At 34.3% G+C, this 23,619-nt stretch overlaps 1 protein-coding gene across 1 annotated transcript in view; it reads right to left on the bottom strand.

Moving 5' to 3' along the window:
- The window catches only part of SLC30A7 (solute carrier family 30 member 7), a 79,670-nt gene that overhangs the window by 43,166 nt on the left and 12,885 nt on the right, over positions 1-23,619 (bottom strand). The window contains exons 3-8 of the mRNA XM_082616183.1: positions 22,870-22,983; positions 18,824-18,911; positions 18,046-18,172; positions 12,498-12,641; positions 8,241-8,291; positions 4,955-5,090 (exon numbers count right to left, since the gene is read on the bottom strand). Of these exons, the coding sequence (XP_082472309.1) occupies positions 4,955-5,090; positions 8,241-8,291; positions 12,498-12,641; positions 18,046-18,172; positions 18,824-18,911; positions 22,870-22,983 (660 nt within the window). The remainder of the gene's footprint in view (positions 1-4,954; positions 5,091-8,240; positions 8,292-12,497; positions 12,642-18,045; positions 18,173-18,823; positions 18,912-22,869; positions 22,984-23,619) is intronic.

Genomic DNA, 23,619 nt, shown 5'->3' with positions numbered 1-23,619 from the left:
ACTCTTAATTGAAATATCCACGTGAACAATCCATCCGACATTTGGCCTCTATATAATGATCTTTTCCTGGAGCCACCCCTATGATCAGACCTTAGACCTTAAGATCTCAATTTCAAGCACTCAATAAACCTTCCTACTTCTGGATTTCTTCCCCCAATCCATCTTTAACACTTTTCTCAGAATTCCAATCCAATTCACTCCCATCACTTTCATTTTCAGAATCTATTATTACCTTTAAATCTTAGTTTCCCATGTCTATAATCCCTGCCTTGCTCCTTTCTCACTCTGCCAGTGAGAAAGGAGCAAGGCAGGGATTATAGACATGGGAAACTAATACTCACCCAACACTCACCCAACAAAACACTCACCCAACAAAACCTCAAACCTTTTAAATCCAGCTCTCTGCCTATTCCATACCTTTTACCAAGTAGCTGAACAAGACTAGAAAAAAAGAAAAAAAAAACACAACTGTGCTGGTTGCTTTCACTTTAAATTCATGACCACAAACCTCAAAGTGAGCCCTCAGTGTCACCAGCAGTCACTGCTCCCCTTTACAGCAAAGGGCCTTGAAAAGGAGTTGACTACAGTTACTTCCATTTCCTCCCCTCCCATTCTCTCTTGAAGCTACTCTGATCAGGCTTTCATTCTCATCACTCCTCTGGGCATGTTATCTAAGTTACCAATTATCAGCCCAAAAGCATTTAATAGGCTTAATTATTCTTTCTTGTTTAAAACACTTGCTTTACACGGCTCCTGAAACAAGGCATGCCCATGTCTCTCCTAGCTCCTCACTGGCCACTCCACTTTCCTCTCCTCTGCTGGAGCTGCCTCTGTTGCCCACCTCCCCTAGGGTTCAGTCCTCCAGCCACTTCTCTCTATCAGTGCTCATTCTCTGGGCTAACTCATCCAATCTCATGGCTTTAAATACCATGCAGCTTGATGACACCCAAATTTCTATCTTTCACCTCAACCCCTTCCCCATACTTTAGATACATATACCTGCCACCTCTCTGCCCTACTCACTGCACTCCCCTCTCGCCATTCCTCACACGTCAGGCATGCTCCCACCTCAGTGTGTTTACTTGAAGTTCCCTCTATCAGGAATGCTCTTCCTTTGACCAGTCCCAAGCCCCTCTCCTTCAATATTAAGGTCTCTGCTCAAATGTCACCTCATGCAGAGGACTTCCCAAGCCCTTCTAAAATACAGCCCCTTCCCCTACTTCATAGCATTTATCACCATATGACATTACATTATCTATTTGAATGTTCATCTGCTTTATTGACTATACCCCCTATTAGAATATAAGCTCCATGAGGGTAGGGTATTTGCTATATTGTTTACTGACTAGCACAGAGTGGGCACTAAAACATTTGTTAAATGACTTAAAGATTCGTTAAAGTTTTCTGCTTTATCTCCAAGTGGTGGAATTGAAAGGACATTTCAATAGACGAGTTGCACATTTCAATAACGTTTGAGTTTTTTACAATCAATATGTATTACTTTTGATATGAGAACAAAGGAAAAGAACAAGTAAAAATGTTAAAGCTTAACAAAAATGAAAAAGAATCAAATTATATGAATTTGAGAATATATACTTATGTAAACTACTAAGAAAAAGTTTTATAAACAGGTCAGTAGGACTCAGACAAGGATGACACCTAAGTTTTATAGGTTTATCTTGAAAGCCAACTGTAGTTGGTTGTGGCTGCCTGAAGCATTATTCCCTTTAGCTAAATTGGGTTCAGCAGAAAAGAGGGTTGCTTTCCAGGAAAATGGAAGGGGTAGGAATTGTGGAATTCATGACAGATAAATGCTACTCCATGACTTTAAATCTATATGTGAACTATTTCCAATCCTTTATATTCAGTTGAGCGCTCCCAAGAATTCTGTACTTGTACGTGCACCACCTACTTGAGATCACCATATAAATGTCTAATGAGAGACCTCAAACCTAGCAACAACCAAAACAGAACTTCTGATCAGCAATGCCCTTTGAATCAGATAAAACAACTCTTCCCCAGTCTTCCCTCTTTCAGTAGAGGAACCTTCATTCACTCAGTTGCTCATGTAAAAACTCTAGGAATTATCCTAATTTCCCCCCTTTCACTCAACCCTTCACCTAAACATTCATATCTAGGAGCAAATCTTATTAATTCTAGGCCCAAAGCATTTTCTAACTTTAGCTATGTCTTTCTACCTCCTAGATTATTAGTACCTTAGACCAAGGAACCCTGGCCTCTTATTTGGTCCACTCTAATATCTTTCTAGTTGGTCTGCCTGTGTGCCCTCTTACCCCCTTTTAATCTTATTAACTACAAAGCAGCCTTATTTTTAAGGATACAAATCAAATAATGTCACCCCCTATGATTTCCTCCTCCACCTAAAATAAAATCCAAACTCCTAACCCTGGCTAATTTTCCCAGGCCTATCCCTTCAGCTTTATTTCAAAGCACTCTCCCCTTACTCCCTATACTTCTGCCATAATGACCTACTTTCAGTGCTAATGTTCTTTCCACTACAGGGCTTTTATACTAGCTGTTCCTTAGACTAGAATGCTCTCTTCGACACTCTGATCTCAATTTAAATCCTCCCTCTTCAGAAGTCTTCTCTTATGACTCAATCTAAAATGGCACCTCAGTCACTAACATCCCATCTTAACTCTCTGCACAATTAACTGCTAAATACTTGAGTGGTTTATTGATTAATTTGTTTGTGTCTCTCTCTTTTACTATAATGTAAGATCAAAACAGTAAGTTATCTTGTCCTTTCACCACGCTGGTGAGAGGGTCTACTTAATAAATATTTGCTGAAAATAATTTGTGTAGCTTTTTAATGTGTTATGTTTCAGGAAAAAAAAAGTTCTCTTGTCCTCTGTGTGTCTGTTTATTTATTTATTCATATTTGTGGAACAACTGAATGGGACTAGAACTAAGTAAGAATTTCCGATTTAGGATTAGAGAAAATGATTCTCTGAGACTGAAAAAACACGAATTTATTTTGATTCAAATAGAAAATGCACCAGAATAGAAAATGCCTGGCAAAAAATTTACAAATAGAAAATGCCTGGCAGAGTTAGGTGCTGACTTTACAACAATGAAAAAACAGTTTGCCCTCATGGAGCTTAAGGAAGACAATAAGACAGGCTATTTCAACATAGTTAGTAAATGCCACAAGAGGAGTAGCAGGCGTATACTGTTACTGTTAAGTAACAGGTATACTTAACCCCTCCTGGGAGGTAGACTTTCAGGAAACGCTTCCTCAAGGAAGTGTCATTTTAAACTGAAATCTAATCTCAAGGATGAGAATTGTTATCTATGCACTTGTGGGGGTGAAGGGGAAAGGAGAAAGGCACTCAGTGTAAGAGTATTTTATTTTGGAGAGAGGAAACACGAGCAAAGCTCAGAATCCAGAAAGCTCATAATATGTTTTCAGGGAACTGAGTTATTTACTGTGGCTGGAGAGCAGAATAGAAATTGAGACAGGGTGAGAGAAAGACTGAAGAGATAAATGGGTACCAATGTGAAGGCCTACTGAGGAATTCAGACTCTATCCTGAGGGCAAGAAAGCTATGGCAGGATTTAAAGCAAGATTATTTTTCCATGTACCATAATCTTCATTAAAGAAAGATCACTTTGGCCACAATGTGGAAAAGAAATTAGAGGGAGACAGAAAGGTCAATCTCTTCCAAGCAACAAATGATAGGAGAATTAGGATAATAAGAGTGGAGACAAAGGAAAATAAAGGTTAAGATCCTACTCTAAGAAGTATTAGAAGCAACCACAAATTATAACACAAAATAAAATAAACACTGAACATGCAAATAAAGAGGTACAGATGTAAGTCTATCAGGAGTTAAGTTTCATAGAATATGTGAATCCAAGCTGAACTTTCAAGGAAATATGTAAGATTTCCAAAGATGAAGAAAAGAGATTCCAAGTTTTATAAAAGATTTTTACATAGCAGAGATGATTCCTAGTACAAATAATTTAAAGAAAATTTTAAAATAATCTTCATGTTTAAAATGTATACTGTACCCTATTTTTTAAGCAAAAACTTAAAAACCTACGTTTATGACTAATTTATAATTTATAAGATTATAATTTCATTGTAATTTTTAAAGTCTATTCTATTCAACTGCAAGCTATAAAAATCATCTCAGTCTGCCCTCTAATAGGTCTTCTTATCATTACAAAGATAGCTTTACTAACAGTAAAATCATATGGATAAATTAGACAAAAACAGTCCAATCAAGACATATCTATATAAATAATTCAAGATTGTGAAATAAAGGCACATAATGTTCCATTATTCTGATAAAAATTAAAATAATAATAAAATAACTTGACAGAAATTTAAGAGATAGTAACCATACACTAATTCAGAAAATATTTATTGAGAATTTATACACACTCACACACACTTTTACATACACATTGGTACTATGACAGGCAACAGAGAGCCAAAGAGCTAAAAGACAGATTCTTCCTCAAGAATTTATAATCTAGATAGGGAGAAGGACATAAATATACTTCAGTAAGCAATTTTATAAGACTTCTGCAATAATAATATAACTTTATAAATTAAAAATAGTTCTAGAAGAGATTTTAATATTCTTTTGCATTTGATAGTGCAAAATACAGATGTCAAAGGAATAATATTCTAACATTAATACATTTTATATTTCCAATGTTCTACTCTACAGATATAGTGTTGGATTTAAGAAAATTACTACTGATTTGATTTACAGAAGATCAATTACTAAATACCAAAAAGAAATATCAAACCCTAGGTAAACACAGAAAAAAAACAGTAAGATGAAAAGAGAAATAATCTATGTAGGAATTTGTTAAAGACCAAAAAACCCCCAACATAATAATAATTTAGATCTGTAATTTAAGTAGTATATTTATCACCTCTCATTTTAATACCTGAAAGTAACATACCAACACTTACCTTACAACTATGAGCATGGCTATCAGGATTGAACAAATAGGATCTGCTATCATTAGACCAAAATTCTGCATCATGATGGCAGAGACAATTACACCGATACTCCCAAGTGTATCTGCTAGAATGTGTAAAAATACACCTAGAAATAAAGCATAATGAAAATCAATATAACATTTTCTGATCAACTGAAAATGCAAATATTTCTTAAAACTATATTCTTGATTTTATATATAAAAAACTAAATACCAATTTGAAAATCAGTAAGAATGCAGATTCACTGTTTAGTAAAGAAGTAATATTGATAGTACCTTTGGGAATTGGAATAATCTTTCCTTTTAAAAACAGCAGGGGTTAAAATATTTGACTCATAAATTATGCTTGCTCTTAATGATCCTTAGTATTTTGCTATAATATAAATGAAGAAGTAGAGAAATAACTGATTTAAAAAATTTTTTGTGCACACTCATCTCTGGTTAAGAGTCCAGAAGTTAATTAATAATTTGTTAGAAGAAAACTGCATTAGGCTGAAAGAATCAGTCAAGAAAACATTGTTTATAACTACAAATATATGTACACACAGAGCCCTCTGCTGGTAATTAAAATTATTACCACTTGAGACTAGAATTTCCTATGGACCATACTGCTAATCCTGGTAATTATCCTGAAGGTATTGTTACCTAAAGTTACACACTAAACTCAAACACGATATGAAAGAAAGTAGAGATCTGAATATTTTAAAGTGGATGTAAATATATTTTGAACTTTTAATAATTAAATATTACATTAGTAGGATACTGATACTCTGCCCAAGAACCTAGATATATTAACATTTAATAATTGATACTTGACTGGAAAACCATTAAAAAATGTCAAAAATTAAGTTTAGTATAAACCACATGTTGCTAGAAATAGAACATTCTTCAACAGCATCAACTACTCTATCTGAAAAGAAATATCTAATGTGTGAAACCATGTGTCTACTTTAGAAATATTTATTTTTCTTTTTTATTATTCAATAAGCAATTAAAGGTAACCCAATTATGTTTTAGGTATAAAACAGATTTATTTAAACTTGAAAACACTTTCTAATAATTTAAAAATGGACTATTAACAAGTTGTTAATTGAATCTTAATACACTTGAATTGAATCTTAACACACTCTATGAAAATATGCTTCAATCAATCTGCTAATGTGGAATTTTATATCATGTATTAATACCAAATGTAACTGATTCCTCAGTACCTAATATGCTTTTTCATTTGTACACAGTATTGATCTTTACAACAACTCTTCAAAAAGTCAACAGCTCTTTTTTCTGTAACAAAAAATATGTTACAAGCACACCTATTAAAAAAATATTCTATTTCTCTATGGTGTTTCAAATAACAAAAAATTAAATAGATTAATAAATTTTGGGACCACTTTAAGTTTTAAAATTAAAACTGGAGGAAGATACACGTGGAAGTGGATTGAGGGTCCCTAACCTTCAAAACTCTTAAGTGATATGTGATTTTAAATTTTTATACATTCTTTAATCAATGTTTTGGTAGGACCAGAATTGAAAGCAGCTCTAAACACTGAAAGGAAAAAGAAAAGAATCCTTTGTTCTTGATTTTCCTTTGACTGGCAAGTCCCTGGCTACCTCTTATTTGCTGACCTGAAACTGGCTTTACTAGCAAGTGTCATTAACTAACTAAGCCCTTCTTACTTTCCAGTAACTGTTTCAAGAAGAAAATCACTACAGAGAGAAATCTAAACTAACATGTTTAACTTATATAAAAGTTAAAACCCTTAAAAGACTTGGTAGGATACTGATATTTTAACTGCCCATGAACCTACAAAGCCAGGAGTCATATTGAAAATGCAGCAAATAACTGAAAAATTCAGTAAAGTCAGTTTTTCATGTGTGAGTATCTATATGGAAAAGTTTTAGTACCTGGAAGTTATCCTAACCTTCAGCTTTCTACTGGGTTGCTTCAGCCACCATAAATTAATGGATACTCTGAAAATACAAGCTAATTTTCACAACAGCTTGTATAAAAGATAATTAGGAATGCAAATCTGACCTCCCTTCCCTCAACTTCTGATGATTTCCAAGACTAAAACTAAGTTCTTATTATCAAGGCTAAATTTGTAGCATTGGATATAGATGCATTACATATGCATGATTACAAGCTATTTCAGCAAATGCTGTCCTAAAACAATTCTGTGTATTTCACAAATGGAAAACTAGTCACTACAAGACACATTTAAGCCTCCTGAAATAAGCTCTTCAGTATGGAGGAACATATTCACAGTGAAAAAATAAAAAGCAAGAACTATATCAAAGAATAGAGGAGAAAATAAAAATAAGCACAGTTGAAGTTGGATCACAAGCTAGTGAGAAAGTCAGACTGCAGTCAAAAGTTAATAAAGGCAGAAAAATGGGGAGCTGCAAATTAGGAACTGTGACAGTGAAGTTTATATGGAAATCCAGAGCCAAAGATTGGTTCACATCCCAAAAAAGAAACTACCATAGTTCATAGACAAGACTGATTTTCTCTAGCTTGTAAAATTCTGTAATATATCATTTTACATAATATGTAAGCTCCTCTTTAGGTGACATAATTTGACGCCTATGGATATGAGAAAGATCTCCCTTTGCATTATTATTTTTTTTAATATAATAGACTTTACTTTTGAGAGCAGTTTTAGGTTCACAGCAAAACTGAGTGGAAGACAGAGATTTCCCTTACGCCCACTGTTCCAACTCAGGCATAACCTCCCTCATTGTCAACCTCCCCCACCAGAGTAGTATATTTGTTACAACTGACACATCATTATGACCCAAGTTCATAGCTTACATTAGGATTCACTCTTAGCTCTGTACATTATTTGAGTTTGGATGCATTACATTTTTAGCATTACATTTTTCCACAACATAAATACATGTTGAATATTATTCTTGGAAAAATTATTTAATAATTCTACAAAGGCAAACATACTATTATTTATTACTAAATATTACAGTGTTACTAGAGTCACTGGCATGAGTATTTATTTAGATTTAAGCAGTATAGTTTCTGAATATTTTAATCTTCTTATTAAATCTGAGAAAACAGCCTAGTGACAGTTAAAAGAACATCTGCTAATATACCTAATAGTATATATTAAAAAATCGACTAGGAAGGCTAACATTTTAAACACAAATACTGTGTTATACATTTTTCTTAAAGGAAAACTTCAGATAGCTCAAAACTATGAAACCAGTTTCATAAAACTGAGAAATATACAAATTGCTTGTCATACCTTGTAAAATCTGTCTACTGGGTCCTGTTGTTTCTTTTAAGGAGGGGCCATCTGTAGAGAGTTAAGTTAAATTATTTTAAAACATGTCTTCATTCCTGATTCAATTTTTGCAATTCAGAGTACTTTTCATTCAAATGTATCGTGAAGGATGCATGACTATATAGCCACATCAGACCTACAAAATTATTTTTAAAATTTAATATGGTAATTAAATGAAGATAGACATAGGAAATTTCAAGCTGCATCAACAGTACAGAGTATTTAGGAAATTATTATATTAAGCAATCTGGTAAAAAAAAAACCCAGTAAATTAAAAACACTGAGTCTTCTAATATTCATAACATACCTTACAGAGCCTGCTGCACCAATTTTACAATTGGAAAATCCAGAAAAAAAAAACTACTGCTTGATATTATAAGAAGACCAAGAAATGAAGCCAGGACAGCATCCAGGAAAACTGGACTATGGCAAACAGTTTCCCAATAGCTTCTAGATGAATACAGCAAGCTTTTCATACAGAAGAGATAAAAATACTTTTTCATATTGCCTTTATAATGACGAAATGAAAAAATACTGCAATTTTTATACTTAAATACTTGGAAGATTACTAATCAGCTTTAACATCAAAGCAGAAAATACAGGTAAACAATGTAAAAGATCAGCAATGTTTGTTATGGGATCATCAGGTGGACTGATGAGCTTTCTGATGATGACTAACAGAGTCATGGTTCTTGGCCCACAGCACCAAAGAGTGGACACACCCTTGTTACTACATCTTTGATGGAACACTGTAACAATGCCAGAAGTATAAAAGCATAAGGCTACACAATGACTTCTGTCTTAATATGGCACTGCTGCGTGGGGAGAAGGATGGAGCTACCTTGAAAATCCTGATAGTCAAAAGTGTAACTCTTCTAAAAATCCAGCTCCTGATAAGAGCATGAGATTTCTGTCTATACATAGCTGGTCGAGATAAAGACAGTCTTTTTTTTTCCTTTTCCATTATGGTTTATTATAAGATACTGAATACAGCCCTGTGCTATACAGTAAGACTTTATTGTTTATCTATTTTATATATAGTAGTTTGTACCTGCTAATCCCAAACTCCTAATTTATCCCTCCCCCACCCCCTTTCCCCTTTGGACCAAAAGTCTGTTTTCTATGTCTGTGAGTCTATTTCTGTTTTGTAAATAAGTTCATTTGTGTCATATTTTAGATTCCACATATAAGTGATATCATATGGTATTTGTCTTTCTCTTTCTGACTTACTTCACTTAGTATGATAATCTCTAGGTCCGTCCACGTTGCTGCAAATGGCATTATTTCATTCTTTCTTATGGCTGAGCAGTATTCCATTGTGTATATATACCACATCTTTCTTATCTATTCATCTGTTGATGGACATTTAGGGTGCTTCCATGTCTTGGCTATTGTAAACAGTGCTGCTATGAACATTGGGGTGCATGTATCTTTTTGAATTAGATTTTTCTCCGGATATATGCCCAGGAGTGGGACTGCTGATCATATGGCAACTCTATTTTTAGTTTTTTAAGGAACCTCCATACTGTTTTCCACAGTGGCTGTACCAATTTATATTCCTGCCAACAATGAAGGAGGGTTCCCTTTTCTCCACACCCTCTCCAGCATTTGTTATCTGTAGACTTTTTAATGATGGTCATTCTGAGTGGTGTGAGGTGATACTTCATTGTAGTTCTGATTTGCATTTCTCCAATAGTTAGCAATGTTGAGCATCTTTTCATGTGCCTATTGGCTATCTGTATGTCTTTGGAGAAATGTCTATTTAGGTTTTCTGCCCTTTTTTTAAATTGGGTTGTTTGTTTTTTTTGTTATTGAGTTGTATGAGCTGTTTCTATATTTTGGAAATTAAACCCTTGTCGGTCTCATTGTTTGCAAATATTTTTTCCAATCTGTAGGTTGTTTTTTAGTTTTGTTCATGGTTTCCTTTGCTGTGCAAAAGCTTATAAATTTGATTAGGTCTCATTTGTTTACTTTTGCCTTTATTTCTATTGCCTTGGGAGTCTGACCTAAGAAAACTTGGTACGATTTATGTCAGAGAATGTTTTGCCTGTGTTCTCTTCAAGGAGTTTTATAGTGTCATGTATTACATTTAAGTCATAAAAATAACATTTGGTGATAGGTTATGCAATTTTTGGAATGTAATTCTGAAGGTGTTCAAAGAATTAACTGGAACTGCTATAACAGAATTCCTTATATTTAAAGTTTCTTAGTATTGATACTTACATTATAAGGATGGAAAATAGGAACAGAATTGACGCCAAACCTGTTTTATGCTAATAAGTGTTATTTATCCATAAACTAATTGAGGAAAAAAAGACTTCCAGTCATATCATTAAGATATGCATTTCAGGGACTTCCCTGGTGGTGCAGTGGTTAAGAATCCGCCTGCCAATGCAGGGGACATGGGTTCGAGGCCTGGTCTGGGAAGATCCCACATGCCACGGAGCAACTAAGCCCATGCGCCACAACTACTAAGCCTGCACTCTAGAGCCTGCAAGCCACAACTACTAAGCCCGCATGCCACAACTACTGAAGCCCACGTGCCGAGAGCCCGTGCTCCACAACAAGAGAAGCCACCGCAATGAGAAGTCCGTGCACCCCATCTAAGAGTAGCCCCTGCTTGCCACAACTAGAGAAAGCCCGTGTGCAGCAATGAAGACCCAACACAGCCATATAAAATAAAACAGGATATGTATTTCAAATAAAATGTTGCTTTTTTATGTTTATATACATATCAAAAATCAGAATAGAATTATTTTCATTGACTTTATACTAGTAAAAGCTACAATAACTCCATCCAAAAGAAATGTTTAAATGTCTTGTGTGCCTAAGAAATAAAATATTTTAATTTATATACATATTTTATTGCCAAGAAATATAACAGATGGTCAACTAAGGACTTAAATATACTCCATTTTATAAAATTCTGGAAAGGAAGCGGAATAGAAATAAGAATTCGAGGAGAAACAGGATGCTGTAAAATTTATAACTGCTTATGCATTTTTGAATGGGTGACAGTGGGTCTCAAATCACTAGGGTATTTAGAGTCCACTGACTGACTATATTCAATAGACTAATATGGAAGTTTCATTCTAAAATATAATCTATAAGGTATCAGAAATTACATTCTTTGCAATTATTTAAACACACAAATTTTTTTAGAAATCATCTTAAAAATGTGAGCAATATACAGTTTTTCAAAATTATTTTGGGACGCATGTGAGCAAAAAACTTAGAAAAGCAGGTTTTAAAGCATATCAGTGTAATAGTTACAAAAATATAGCAAATGTTAGAGACTGAAAAAATTAGGGTCTTAGTATTCAATCTATAAGGCCCATTTCATATTTTCAAATTGAAAGTTTTAGGATTTGGTCTGTGTGCCAAGTACAGACAATTTTTAAGCATATAATTTTTTTTTTTTTTGTGGTACACGGGCCTCTCACTGTTGTGGCCTCTCCCATTGCAGAGCACAGGCTCCGGACATGCAGGCTCAGCGGCCATGGCTCATGGGCCCAGCCACTCCGCGGCATGTGGGATCTTCCCGGACCAGGGCACGAACCCGTGTCCCCTGCATCAGCAGGCGGACTCTCAACCACTGCGCCACCAGGGAAGCCCTACGCATATAATTTATTTAAAGATTAATCAAACGGTATCACCTAAGCAGCTTCTATCTATTAATCTATATTCTAAAATTTCGTGAATAAACTATTTAAATATAATTTTAAAATACAATGTTAATTAAGTTGATAAATACCTTATAACTTAGTACCCAGTACTATATAAGTTAGCATATAAAGATTTCTAAGGAAACATGGAGGTAAATATCAGGTGATAGCTATCAAAATTACAAGAAAAATGCGAAAAATTAAAAACTCCTGTCGTATCTTTATAAGCCTATATATGGCACAAAAGGCCTCATTATACTTCAAAAAAATCATTTGCTAAAATGCAATAGTTCCTCATTCACTGACACTCATTTAAAATAGTGGCATTTTATTATGATAAACTCACTGAAAAAAGCTACATTCACTGCCTATGCCAAGTTAATTTCATTATATACTAAAAATAAACTAGTCCAGGAAACCATTCAGTCTGACTCATTAGAAAGGAACTTGATTGCAATATTTTTAACAGATTATTTCAACTACAAAAATTAATCTACACAATTTCTGTTTATTTAAAAAGCTGTCCACTTGAAAGTATTTAGGCTGTACTCACCATGAGAATGAAAGTGTTCATGTCCATGAGCATAATCATGGCTATGTGCAGCACCATGTTTCAATTCATGACTATGGCAATGATCTCCATGGCCATGTGCCTGATCCAGAGCACCGTTAAAGAGGGAATGACTGTGTCCATGGCCTAAAAACAAAGAGTGTTAGAACAAAAGTTATGTAAAAATATATTATTTAATGGTTACAATAATACTGACATTAGTGAAAAGAATTAGCTCTAAAACCAGATTCGATTCAATAAATATTTACTTGTAGAAAGTGCTACAGATTCATTGAAACAATACTGAGTTTCTAGTATGAAGTACAGGAAGGAAATAAAAGCATGGAAGGAAGTGGTAGACTTTACTGGAGATGAAAATAAGTGAGAAGTACACAGAAATATTTATAGAGATTAGACAATGTTGTTCATTCATTCAAGAAGTACTTATTTGGAACACATTATGTTACAGCATCATTCTAGGCACTCGGGATAAAGCAGTGAACAATACAGACAAAAATCTTGGCCAAAACTTTGCCAAGTACTATTATACATACTAACAAAGATAAAACAATGCATGCATATGGTCACATTAAGGCAGAGGCAGGGAAGCAGCTGCATTTGGTAAAAGGATCAGTAAAATTAAAGCAGGTAGAATCCTTAGGGGGAAAAAAGCACAAAATAGTGGGGAATCATTTCTCCATAGCAGACCTAAAAACTACTAAACCATCATAGAAGCATCTTCTACAAACTATTCCAAAGCATAGAAAAAGATTGGATGTTACCTAATTCAAAAATATCACTTATATTTACAAAAATCCTAAATACCAGAAAATCAAATTCAGCATTGCATTACATGAAAAATCATGAATAATGAGGAAATCAACTTCCAGAATGGTGGACAGAGGATGTGGGCAAACTAACTCTCCTAAAACAACAAAAATATGTGGAACACAACTAAAAAATTTCAGAACTCTGACAATTAACCAAAACCACAAAAGGAACTGAAAATCATCTACCCAAGAAACTACCAAACCTCAGTAAGACAGCAGGGTCTTGATGTTTAACTTGGGGCTATGCCATTCCACTTCCTGCCTCAGCTCAGTTGAGATTAGCCAAAAGCCAGCAGCTGTGCTAAAAAAAAAAAAAAATCAATCATCTAATCTTCCACCTTAAAAAAATTAGAAGAAGAAAAAAATTAAACCCAAAAGCAAGGAGAAGAAAGTATGTAATAAATATTACAGCAGAAATAAAATGAAATGAAGAGAAGAAAATCACTGGAGAAAAACCAACAAAACCAAAGGGAAAAATAACTAGACTGACCAAGAAAAAAAAAGAGAGAAGGCAAAAATTGCTAAAATCACTGCTGATCTTATGAGAAAAAAAAGGAACACTTTTAAATACATATCTATAAACAATAATAAGTTATTTAGATGAAATGGACAAATTCCTAGAAACACACAAACTGCTGAAACTGACTCAATAGGAAACAGAAATCATAATAGACCTATAACAAGCAAAAAAACTGAATTAATAATTTTAGAACTGCCAACAAAGAAAAGCCCAGGATTCACAACTGAATTCTGCCAAACATTTAAAAAGTACCGGTACTTCACAAACTCTCCCCCACCTATGCCCTCCAAATAACAGAAGAGAAAGGAATGTTTCCCAACTCATTATATAAGGTCAGTATTACCCTGATACCAACACCAGCCAAAGATATGAAAAGAAAACTACAGACAAATATCCCTTAAGAATATAAACACGAAAGTCCTCAACAAAATGCTAGCAAACCAAATCTAGCAATATGTCAAAAGGATTATAAACCATGGCCAAAAGGGATTTATCCTAAGAATGCAAAGGTGCTTTAATATCTGAAAATCAAGCAATGTAATATACCATATTAATAGAATAAAGGGTAAAACCCAACTGATCATCTTCAAAAATAAAGAAAAATATCACTAATAAAATCCAATACCCTTTCATGATGAAAACACCCAGTAAACTAGGAATAAAAAGAAAACTTCCTCAATCTAAAGGACATTTCTGAAAAACCCATAGCTAACACAGCTAAAATCATATTTAATAAAGAAAGATTGAACGCTTTCACCCTAAAATCAGGAAAAAGAAAAGAATGTCCATTCTCACTACTTCTATTTAACACTGTAGGATCTGGCCAGGGCATTTAGACAAGTTAAAAAAAAAGGCATTCAGATTGGCATTCATCTGGGCCTTCAGCAAGTCACAGTAGTAACATAAAAGATCACTGATCACAGATCATCATAACAAACATAATAATAATGAAAAAGTTTGATATATTGCAAGAATTACCAAATTGAGACACAGACATGAAGTGAGCAAATGGTGTTGGAAAAATAGTGCTGATAGGTTTGATGCAAGGTTTGTTTGCCACAAACCTTCAATTTGTAAAAAATGCAAAATCTGCAAAGCTCAATAAAATAAGGTATGCTTGTATTTAGAAAATTCTAAAGAATCCACCAAAAACCTGTTAGAATAATGGACTATTTCAGCAATGTGGCAGGACACAATATCAATATACAAGAATGAGCTGTATCCCTTATCCCATTTTGCAATCCAAAGAAAACAATCCCACTGATAATGGCAAGCAAAAAAAAAAAAGAAGCCCTACAAGTAAAGTTAACAAAAGAAGTGTGAGACTTGTACCCTAACAACTACAAAACATTGTTGCAAGAAACTAAAGAAGCTACAAATAAATGGAAAGCCATCCCATGTTCATGGATCAGGAGATTTAACATTGTTAAGATGACAATAATTCCCAAATTGACCTACAGATTCAGTACAATTCCTATCAAAACCCCAGCTGCCTTTTTTTGGGGCAGAAATTGACAAACTGATCCTAAAATTTATATGGAAATGCAAGAAGAGACCCAGAGTAGCCAAAACAACCTTAAAAAAGAATAAAGTTGGACAATTCACATGTTCCAATGTCAAAACGTACCCGAAAGCTACCTTAATCAAGACTGTGTGGTTCTAGCCCTAAGGACAGACATATAGATCCATGAAATAGAATTGAGAGTCCAGAAGTAAACTCTCAATTGATTGTTGACAAGGGTGCCAAGACAATTCAACAAAGAAAAGCAATCTTTTTAGCAAATTCTGTTGAGAAAAGCAGACATTTATATACAAGAAAATGACATTGGACCCAGACCTCACACTATACACAAAATTGACACAAAATGGATTGCAGACCTAAATTTTAACCCCCAAATTTAAGGACAGTTCCTCATGAGAAAATCTATCAATGTAATTACTAATTTTAAATGAACTAAAGCAGGAAAAAAATGATTACTTCAATAGATGCAGAAAAAAAAGAAATATCCTTAACTTGATAAACCAGTTTTATCAGAAACAGACCACAAACATCAGACCCAGTGGTAAAACTTTATTAGCGTTCTTTTATTAAAGCAATGGTTCTGAACCTTTACTGCACACTAAAGTTGACTGGAGAGCTTCAAAGCATGCTGATGTTTGGGTCTCTTCCTCCAGAGATTCTGATGTAAATATTCTGGGATTAAACCTGGGCATCAACGTTACTTTAAAAGCTACCCAGGTGATTATCCAGGTTGACACAATGATATAAGCTATAAGTATTTCTAATGAACATTGTTCTAGAGGTCCTGGCTATGTAATTAAGACAAGCAGGAATAATAGTTTTCATTCTTAATAGTGAGAAAAACTTTTCAAATACCTAAAAATGAACCAAATGAAAAATATAAAGATCTTTATTAAAGTACCTAAGACAATTTAATAAAGGACTCAAAATATGTTAATTCTCCACAATTAAACATAAAGACAATGCATTCCCAATCAAATCCCAAAAAGATTTTTCATAAAACTTGACTAGCTGATGAAAAATACCAAATGAGCAAGACAGGCCCAAACAACTTTGGAGGGAAAAAAAAGAGAGAGAGAGAGAGATGGGATTAACCCTACCAGATATTAAAACATAAAGTTTACAGCAATTATTCCAGTGTGATAGTGGGGTGGCCAAAAATAAACAGGCCAGATCTGATACATAAAGCAATTTAATGTAGGGTAAAAGTGTCTTTTTATATCAATGATGTAAAGAGCAGATTAATAAATGGTGCTTAGAAAACTGCTTATTCATTCACACTGAGAAAAAAAGGTCCTAACTCACCCCATCACAAAAATAAATTACATACAGATGAAGGACCAAAGTAGATGGGAAAAAAACATAAAACCAAAATTTTCACAGTATTAAATAATAAGAGAATATGTTTATGACCCAGGGACAGAAAATTCCTTAAACAAAGCAGAAAACATACCACAAAATATATGACAGAAAAACTAGACTATATCCAAGTTAAAAACCCCTAAATAAAAGCTTAAATAGACAAGCCATAGACTGGGAAAAGATATTTGCAACACATAAAACAAAGAATTAGTATACAAAATACATTAAAAATGCTTGTAAGGGGATTAACAATAAGAAAAACAGGCAAAAACAAAAAAGGGACAATTCCAGAAAAGGAAAAATTCTGAATGGCCTAAAAACATACAGAAAGATTTTCAACCACACTACTAGGCAAAGAAATACCAAATAAAATGATACCATTTTTATCAAAATATCACCAAAATGGTTTTAAACCCATAATATTAAGTTTTGATATGGGTGAAAGAATACTAGTACTTGAATTTTTTGCTGGGGTAAAAGGGAATGAGTCATTTGGAGGGCAAACTGCTAACATCTATTGAAACTAAAAACTAGATATCCTGTGTTCCAGCAATTCTACTCATATTCCAGCAGACTGCAATTCCAAGAATTTTCTGTGATGATGGAAATCTTCTACATTTGCTGTCCAAATGGTAGCCCTATGTGGCTACTGAGCACTTGAAATGTCATTAGTATAACTGAGGAACTGAATTCTTAATTTTATTAAATTTAATTAACCATAATGTAAATGTAAATAGTCATATGTGACTAATGACTACTGTATAGGATAGCACAGCTTTGGAAAAACACTTGCATGTGTTCACAAGGATATGCTTCATATGTAAGTGCGAAAAACAAGAAACGACTTAAGTCCATAGAAGACTGGCTAAATAAACCATGGTAACCCACACCATGGAGTTTTGTGTTTCTGTTAACAAGAGAAGGTACACTGATGGATACCAGGTGGAATGATCTCAAAGACAGATCGTATGATTTCATACCCCCATACACTGTAACTTTTTAGTAACTAGATTTGTACTGTGGTTTTGATATTTGTTTGTTTTATATAAATGATATCATACTAAACAGATGAGCTACAGAGGTCTGGAAGTATCCACACCAAGCTGATAATACATACAACTCTGAGAAGCCACTAAGAGGGAGGGACATGGAGAAGCGGGAAGGATTGTTCAGGAAGACATTAATATGAGTCTATTAACATATTACTTTCTTTATTAAAAGTCAGTATAGTAAGCTCAACTTTAAAAATTATCAATTTTCAAAAGTGACTATGACAGAAACCAGAAATGAAGAAACAAAGCGTTCTAACCATCATACCAGAGCCATGAGAATGTCCATGACCTCCATGCTTGAAAACAAATATTCCTACTAGGTTTACCAAAAACCCAAGAATTGAAACAAGAAGCAGTCTCTCATGGTGTACATCTGGAGGGGCTAATGCTCTCTAGAAAATACAGAATACAAACAAATTGCATTGATATAATTTCTGACTGATCAACTGGTAAATTTTAAAAAATTTTTAGTTATTTTCAGAATTAAAATCACTCAAAAATTATCTGCCAAAACAGTTAATAAAAATAAAACCATTGCTCACATACTGTAGAAACGGTAACAGTTATTCTTCTTAAATAAATACATTTAAAAGCATGAACATTTGGACTAAAACCATCCTTCTTCAGAATCGTAAAATACTGTCATTAATTTTAAGTTGATTAATCTTTAAATTTTCTCTTTACTTGTTTTAATATACAAAACATTCAAGATTCATTGGCAAAATCCTCACATTCTATCTTAAGAACTCTTCCAACAGACCTCACTACAGGGATTGTGTGTTTACTTTTCATAAAGTGTCAACATTTCATTCACAGCTTGTAAAGCAGTATTATTTGTTTTCAATTTGAAGTAGTTTCAAATATAATTTTTTCAACTACTTTATAAGTTCCTCCTGTACACACATAATATTTTATCTAATCCAAGACTGGCCTCAATAAATAATGATAGTGTGAAAAAATAGCTCTATTACAAGTATCTTTAGTTAGTAAACATTTTCATTATAGAAACATAATTTACTGACTCTAATTATTATCTACTATACCTCAACTCCTTCTGAGAAAATAAAAAAAGCAGTGAAGATCAAAAAGAGGCCGTTGACAAAACCAGCCAGAACTTCCGCTCTAACATACCTAAAGAAGAGCAAAGTAAACAACTGAATTAAGTTATTTCTTAAATCAAATCACAAATTCACATATATTCAGAGGTCCTCAACCATACTATATAGTTATAAGCAGCCAACAAAGTCCCAGTGTTTATAGTATGTTTTATTGTACATATATCATAAAATTGAGAAAATAAATTTAATTATTATGAGTTATATTTAACAGCAGAATGCCATAAAATATATAGATTTCTACAAAAGACCTTTTTAGAGTAAGTAGGTTTAGAGAGACCTTTCACAGAAATGTAAATCTCAAGCTGCCAGTGGAGAAGGAAGAACAGGACCAGATAAGTGGGCAAAGAAGGAAGGATACAAAGATAAAAGAGCAGAAGAAGAGACAGTGAAAAAGGGGTTTTTATAACTTGTTAATTCCTTCTTTTCTAAGAACTCCTTATGCTTTCTGCTTTGTACCTTACAGTTTTCAAATCTTTGGCAAGGGGAGCTTTGACTGAAGGAAAATATAATTATTTCTGAATTATCCCAGAGACAACTTGAGATTTATATTTCTATCACTCTTCTTCTAAGATTAATAAATTTAACAAAAACTTTTCAATTACCTATTTTTAGAATCAATTCTAGCTTCACATAATTCTAATTAAACTATTTTTAAAATACCTCTCTTTTTCTCCATGGACTTCTGAAGCTTTCTGCTTCCTACCTGTGTGAAGCACTGGGGAAAGATTTTATTTTTCCATGAGGTATATTCGGCTTAAAGTCATTAAAACAACTTTAACTTGGCAGTTTTACATGTTCAGACATTATTTAAAGGGTGCTGACAGCAATTAATCACTCTGGTTCTTGAACAATGTAACAGGAGCATCAAAAAGCTAGACTTCCTAGCTTTCTATGTTAATTTCTAGATAATACAACCCTTCTAATCCCATAGCTAATGCTTGATGGAAAGCCTTTTGTCCTTGAGTTCCATTAGATTTCAAGATCAAAGGCAGGAGTGTTTTTCAGGCATCTTTTTGTCCCTAATGCTTAGCTTAGTAGGTGCTCCATAAATTCTGATAAATTGTTGGGCTAAAGTGATTTTAATTAGGTTTAATATATTTGCTAAACTTGACTGCAGGATTAAAATGAAAAACTTCTGAAATCTAGATACACTTGCTTTTCCAAACACACTGTGTTTACCTGAACAGACTGAGTCTTGGAATTAAAACATACGATCCATGAATGTGCTATTGCCTATTTAGTATGATGGTATCTGGATTCTTTAGCCAGGGCAAAAAAGATACAAATATATGTACATATGTATATAAGCATGCACATAAGCATCTATCTACCTATCAGATATGTATTACTTTTATTCTAGCTTTGCTATTTCAAAATTAGGAGTGTGACAATACACAGAGATGACTTTACATAAAAAAATACTGAAAAGTCTTTGCTGCCTTTCAGATTCTGCCTATGGTTTCTACTGTTGCAGTCAGCCTGCTATTCTGATCATACTGAATTAGGGGTTTGGGGATTCATCACTGGCTTAGCCTACTCAGTGTCATTTTGTTATACTGGCACCTACATTTACTGCTGCTACTTACTACTATAGCAATTACTAATAGTTTCAAATGTTACATCAGCTTTTTTCCCCTAATTTTTCTCTTCTCAAAAGAAAAGAAAGCAAATAAGGAGAAGACAAGATAAATAAATTTTAAAATGTCAAGAATATTACTCTCGTATATTTTAGTTGAAGTTGAATCAGTAAAACCTGCTATGGTACTGAAGGTATTCAAAGCTATTTCTAAAAACTATCTTATACCAGAAGATTATGCATTCTAAATAGAAAACAATAGATACCCTAAGAATTAAGGAATTGAGCAGAATTCTTATAGTTAGTTACTGTTTGCTTAACAAGAAGATTGCTTAACAAGATACTCTAATTAGATTTTTTTATGTAAAATATGCATGAATTACTAATTTTCCAACACAAAACTATAACTTCACATACAACCTTTAGTAATTCAAAATATACTTAAGAGTCTTTTGATTATGCAATGTCATGGAATAGGTTCTTTTCTGAGCTTTTGAGCTGTTTGGATTTATAAATAAACAGGATCTCTTGCTCTATAAAAATAAAAAGTATTTTTTGTCTCACTTTTTATAATGTTACAAGTAATCATATCACTTGGGTTATATCCCAAATCAGCAAGTCCTGTCACAGAATTTCACGTATCTCTTTTAGCACTTGTCACATAATGCATAGTTATCACAGGATTTTTACAGAGCTGTTTCCCCATCAGACCACAAGTTCCTCCGAGGCAGACGTCATATCTTATTCTTTTTTTTTTTTTTTTTTTTGCAGTATGTGGGCCTCTCACTGTTGTGGCCTCTCCCATTGCGGAGCACAGTCTCTGGACGCGCAGGCTCAGCGGCCATGGCTCACGGGCCCAGCCGCTCCGCGGCATGTCTTATTCATTTTTATATCATTACAAGTAGCAAAGTATTCAAATCATATTGGGCCCTCGATAAATATCTGAAGAGAACAAGAGCACGTGCAAGAAGCAGAGAGTGTGTAACTACTCAAGAACAAAAGCAAAGCTAGAAAGAAAGAGGAAGTAGTGGGGGAGCACCAGTAGAAGAGAGAACCAGGGGCACAAGAGATAGTGCATGTAAGAGGGTGGATGTGAACGGAAGAGAGAGAGAAAGAGAGGAACTGCACAGGAAAGAAAGGGCACAGGGAAGGAGAATCAGGGAAAGAAAGAAAGAGAGGCTGGGAAAGGGAGAGAAAAAAAAAAAAACAACTACAGCTGAAGAGGTTAAGGGGTGGGGAATATGGGATGAGAAAGAGTCTTAGCGATACAGTGCTACAGCATAGAGGAAGAGAGTAGGAGAAAGCAAAGAATAAGAGAAAAGATATGAAGGAGGGAGAAAGAGAGAATGGAGAGTAGAAGGGAGAGGGAGAGAAAAAGACCATGAGCACAGACCCAAGTAACTAGAAAGAAAGAACAGGAAAGGAGAGAAGGGAGTTTAGAAGTAAAAGGGAGAGAATGAGTATGAGGATGGGGAGACAAATGAGAGACGGAGTGAAAATAGGAAAGACAGCAAAGAAAGGAGGGAGTGCAAGACAGCACTCACAAGGGAAAGGGAGGGGAGGGGAAGAGACAGGGCAAGAGTCAATAAGTAAGTAGGTGAGAGAGGGGGAGCAGGAATGAGAAAGTGGGTGGGAGAGAGAAAGAGAAAGAGGATATTAGTTCTGAGCGTTACTTATTTACACATAAATATAATTACATTGTAAAATAGTCTATGAGCTCAAAAAAAAAGAGAAAACACTCAGGCAGAGTAAATCAAATAATGGAAACTCCATTGCTGACCCCAATCAGAGATGGCAAAAAGCAAACTCTGCCTCTAAGGTTACTAGGCTCAGAAGTGAGACCAGCCCCTTCGGCATAAAAACACTTTCCAAATATTCAGTTAATTGTGCATATTCAGCAAAAGTAGGGGAAGTATTTTACATAAAAGCAGAGCTGAAGACAATAAGTAAACAAAATATCAACCAAAAAAGAAAAATAAAGAAACATGACCATTTTCATATACTGAAACTTTCTCTTTTTCCTCTTTCTTCAAAAAAAAAAAGAACAAAAAAACAACAAAAAAAATAGATTACGAGTTGAGAAATTTCCCTATCTAGTAACACTCACCTGAAAATTTTTGGTAAAATCAAGATGCAAGAGAACTCGGATGCAAAAAAAAAAAAAAGTACACATTGTAGATTCCAATTATATATTGTCCAAAAACAGGCAAAACTAACCTATGGAGTTAGGAAAGCGGAAAAGTGAGTATTAAAGAACTAGAAGGAGGCATGAGGAGTTTTCAAGGGTTCAAGTTAGACAAGTATATTCAATTGTGAAAATACATTGAGCTTGAGTTTTATGTATTATTTTCTGTATTTCTTATACTTCAATAAAAATGTTTTTAAAAAGTCTTACCCATAAGAGAAAGCATCATTATCTCTCCATTTTGAAATAACAGATGCTGCCAATCCAGCCAAAATGGCAGTGCTATCGAAAAACATGTGAAAAGAGTCGGAAATCAAACCTAAGCTGGAAAAGAACAAACACATTGGCATATTATAATAATAACCAAATAGTAGTCATCCTTTTCTAAAAATCTAAGATCCAGCCTCTGCTCATCAGGAACTAATCTTCTAAAAAGACAACATTAAAATATGATATATTGAAAAACATTAAAGATAATTTTTAAGCATCTAAGAAGAAACCCTCATACCCCTTGCCAAAGGAAAAGCCCAGCTGCTACTGAAAGAAGGATAGGCATCTGTCCGCCCTCTGATGACTAGCAAAGGTCAGCAGTCACTGAAAGAGAAACAGAAAAAACAGCCATCTGCTACCGGGGGCAAGGCTAAAGCCAGCTTGGGCCCGGGATCTTACACTGATACAAAGCAAAGGTCTGCTGTTGGAAGAGGTGCAGGACCCTTGCTCCTTTCCTTGATACACGGCTGGGGGGAGGGGTGGGGAAAGGGGCAGGAACGTTAATAACACCCACTCTGACGGGGGAAAGGGCCTACCTAATATTGAGGCTGCAACAGGAGAATGAAATATTCATCCCCCCACTTCCCCACCCAAAGCCTTGCCTAAAGTAAAAGACAACAGCAATCTACCTCTGAGAGTCAAGCAAGAGCACAGAGAGACTCCCTTGTGGCACAGGTATGCAGGGCTTGC

This window comes from Mesoplodon mirus (assembly GCF_964341445.2).
Source record: "Mesoplodon mirus genome assembly, chromosome: 3".
In the NCBI taxonomy this organism is placed as follows: Eukaryota; Metazoa; Chordata; class Mammalia; order Artiodactyla; family Ziphiidae; genus Mesoplodon; species Mesoplodon mirus.
Note: the sequence above shows the minus strand (reverse complement) of the source record. Positions and strands in the feature narration are given on the sequence as shown.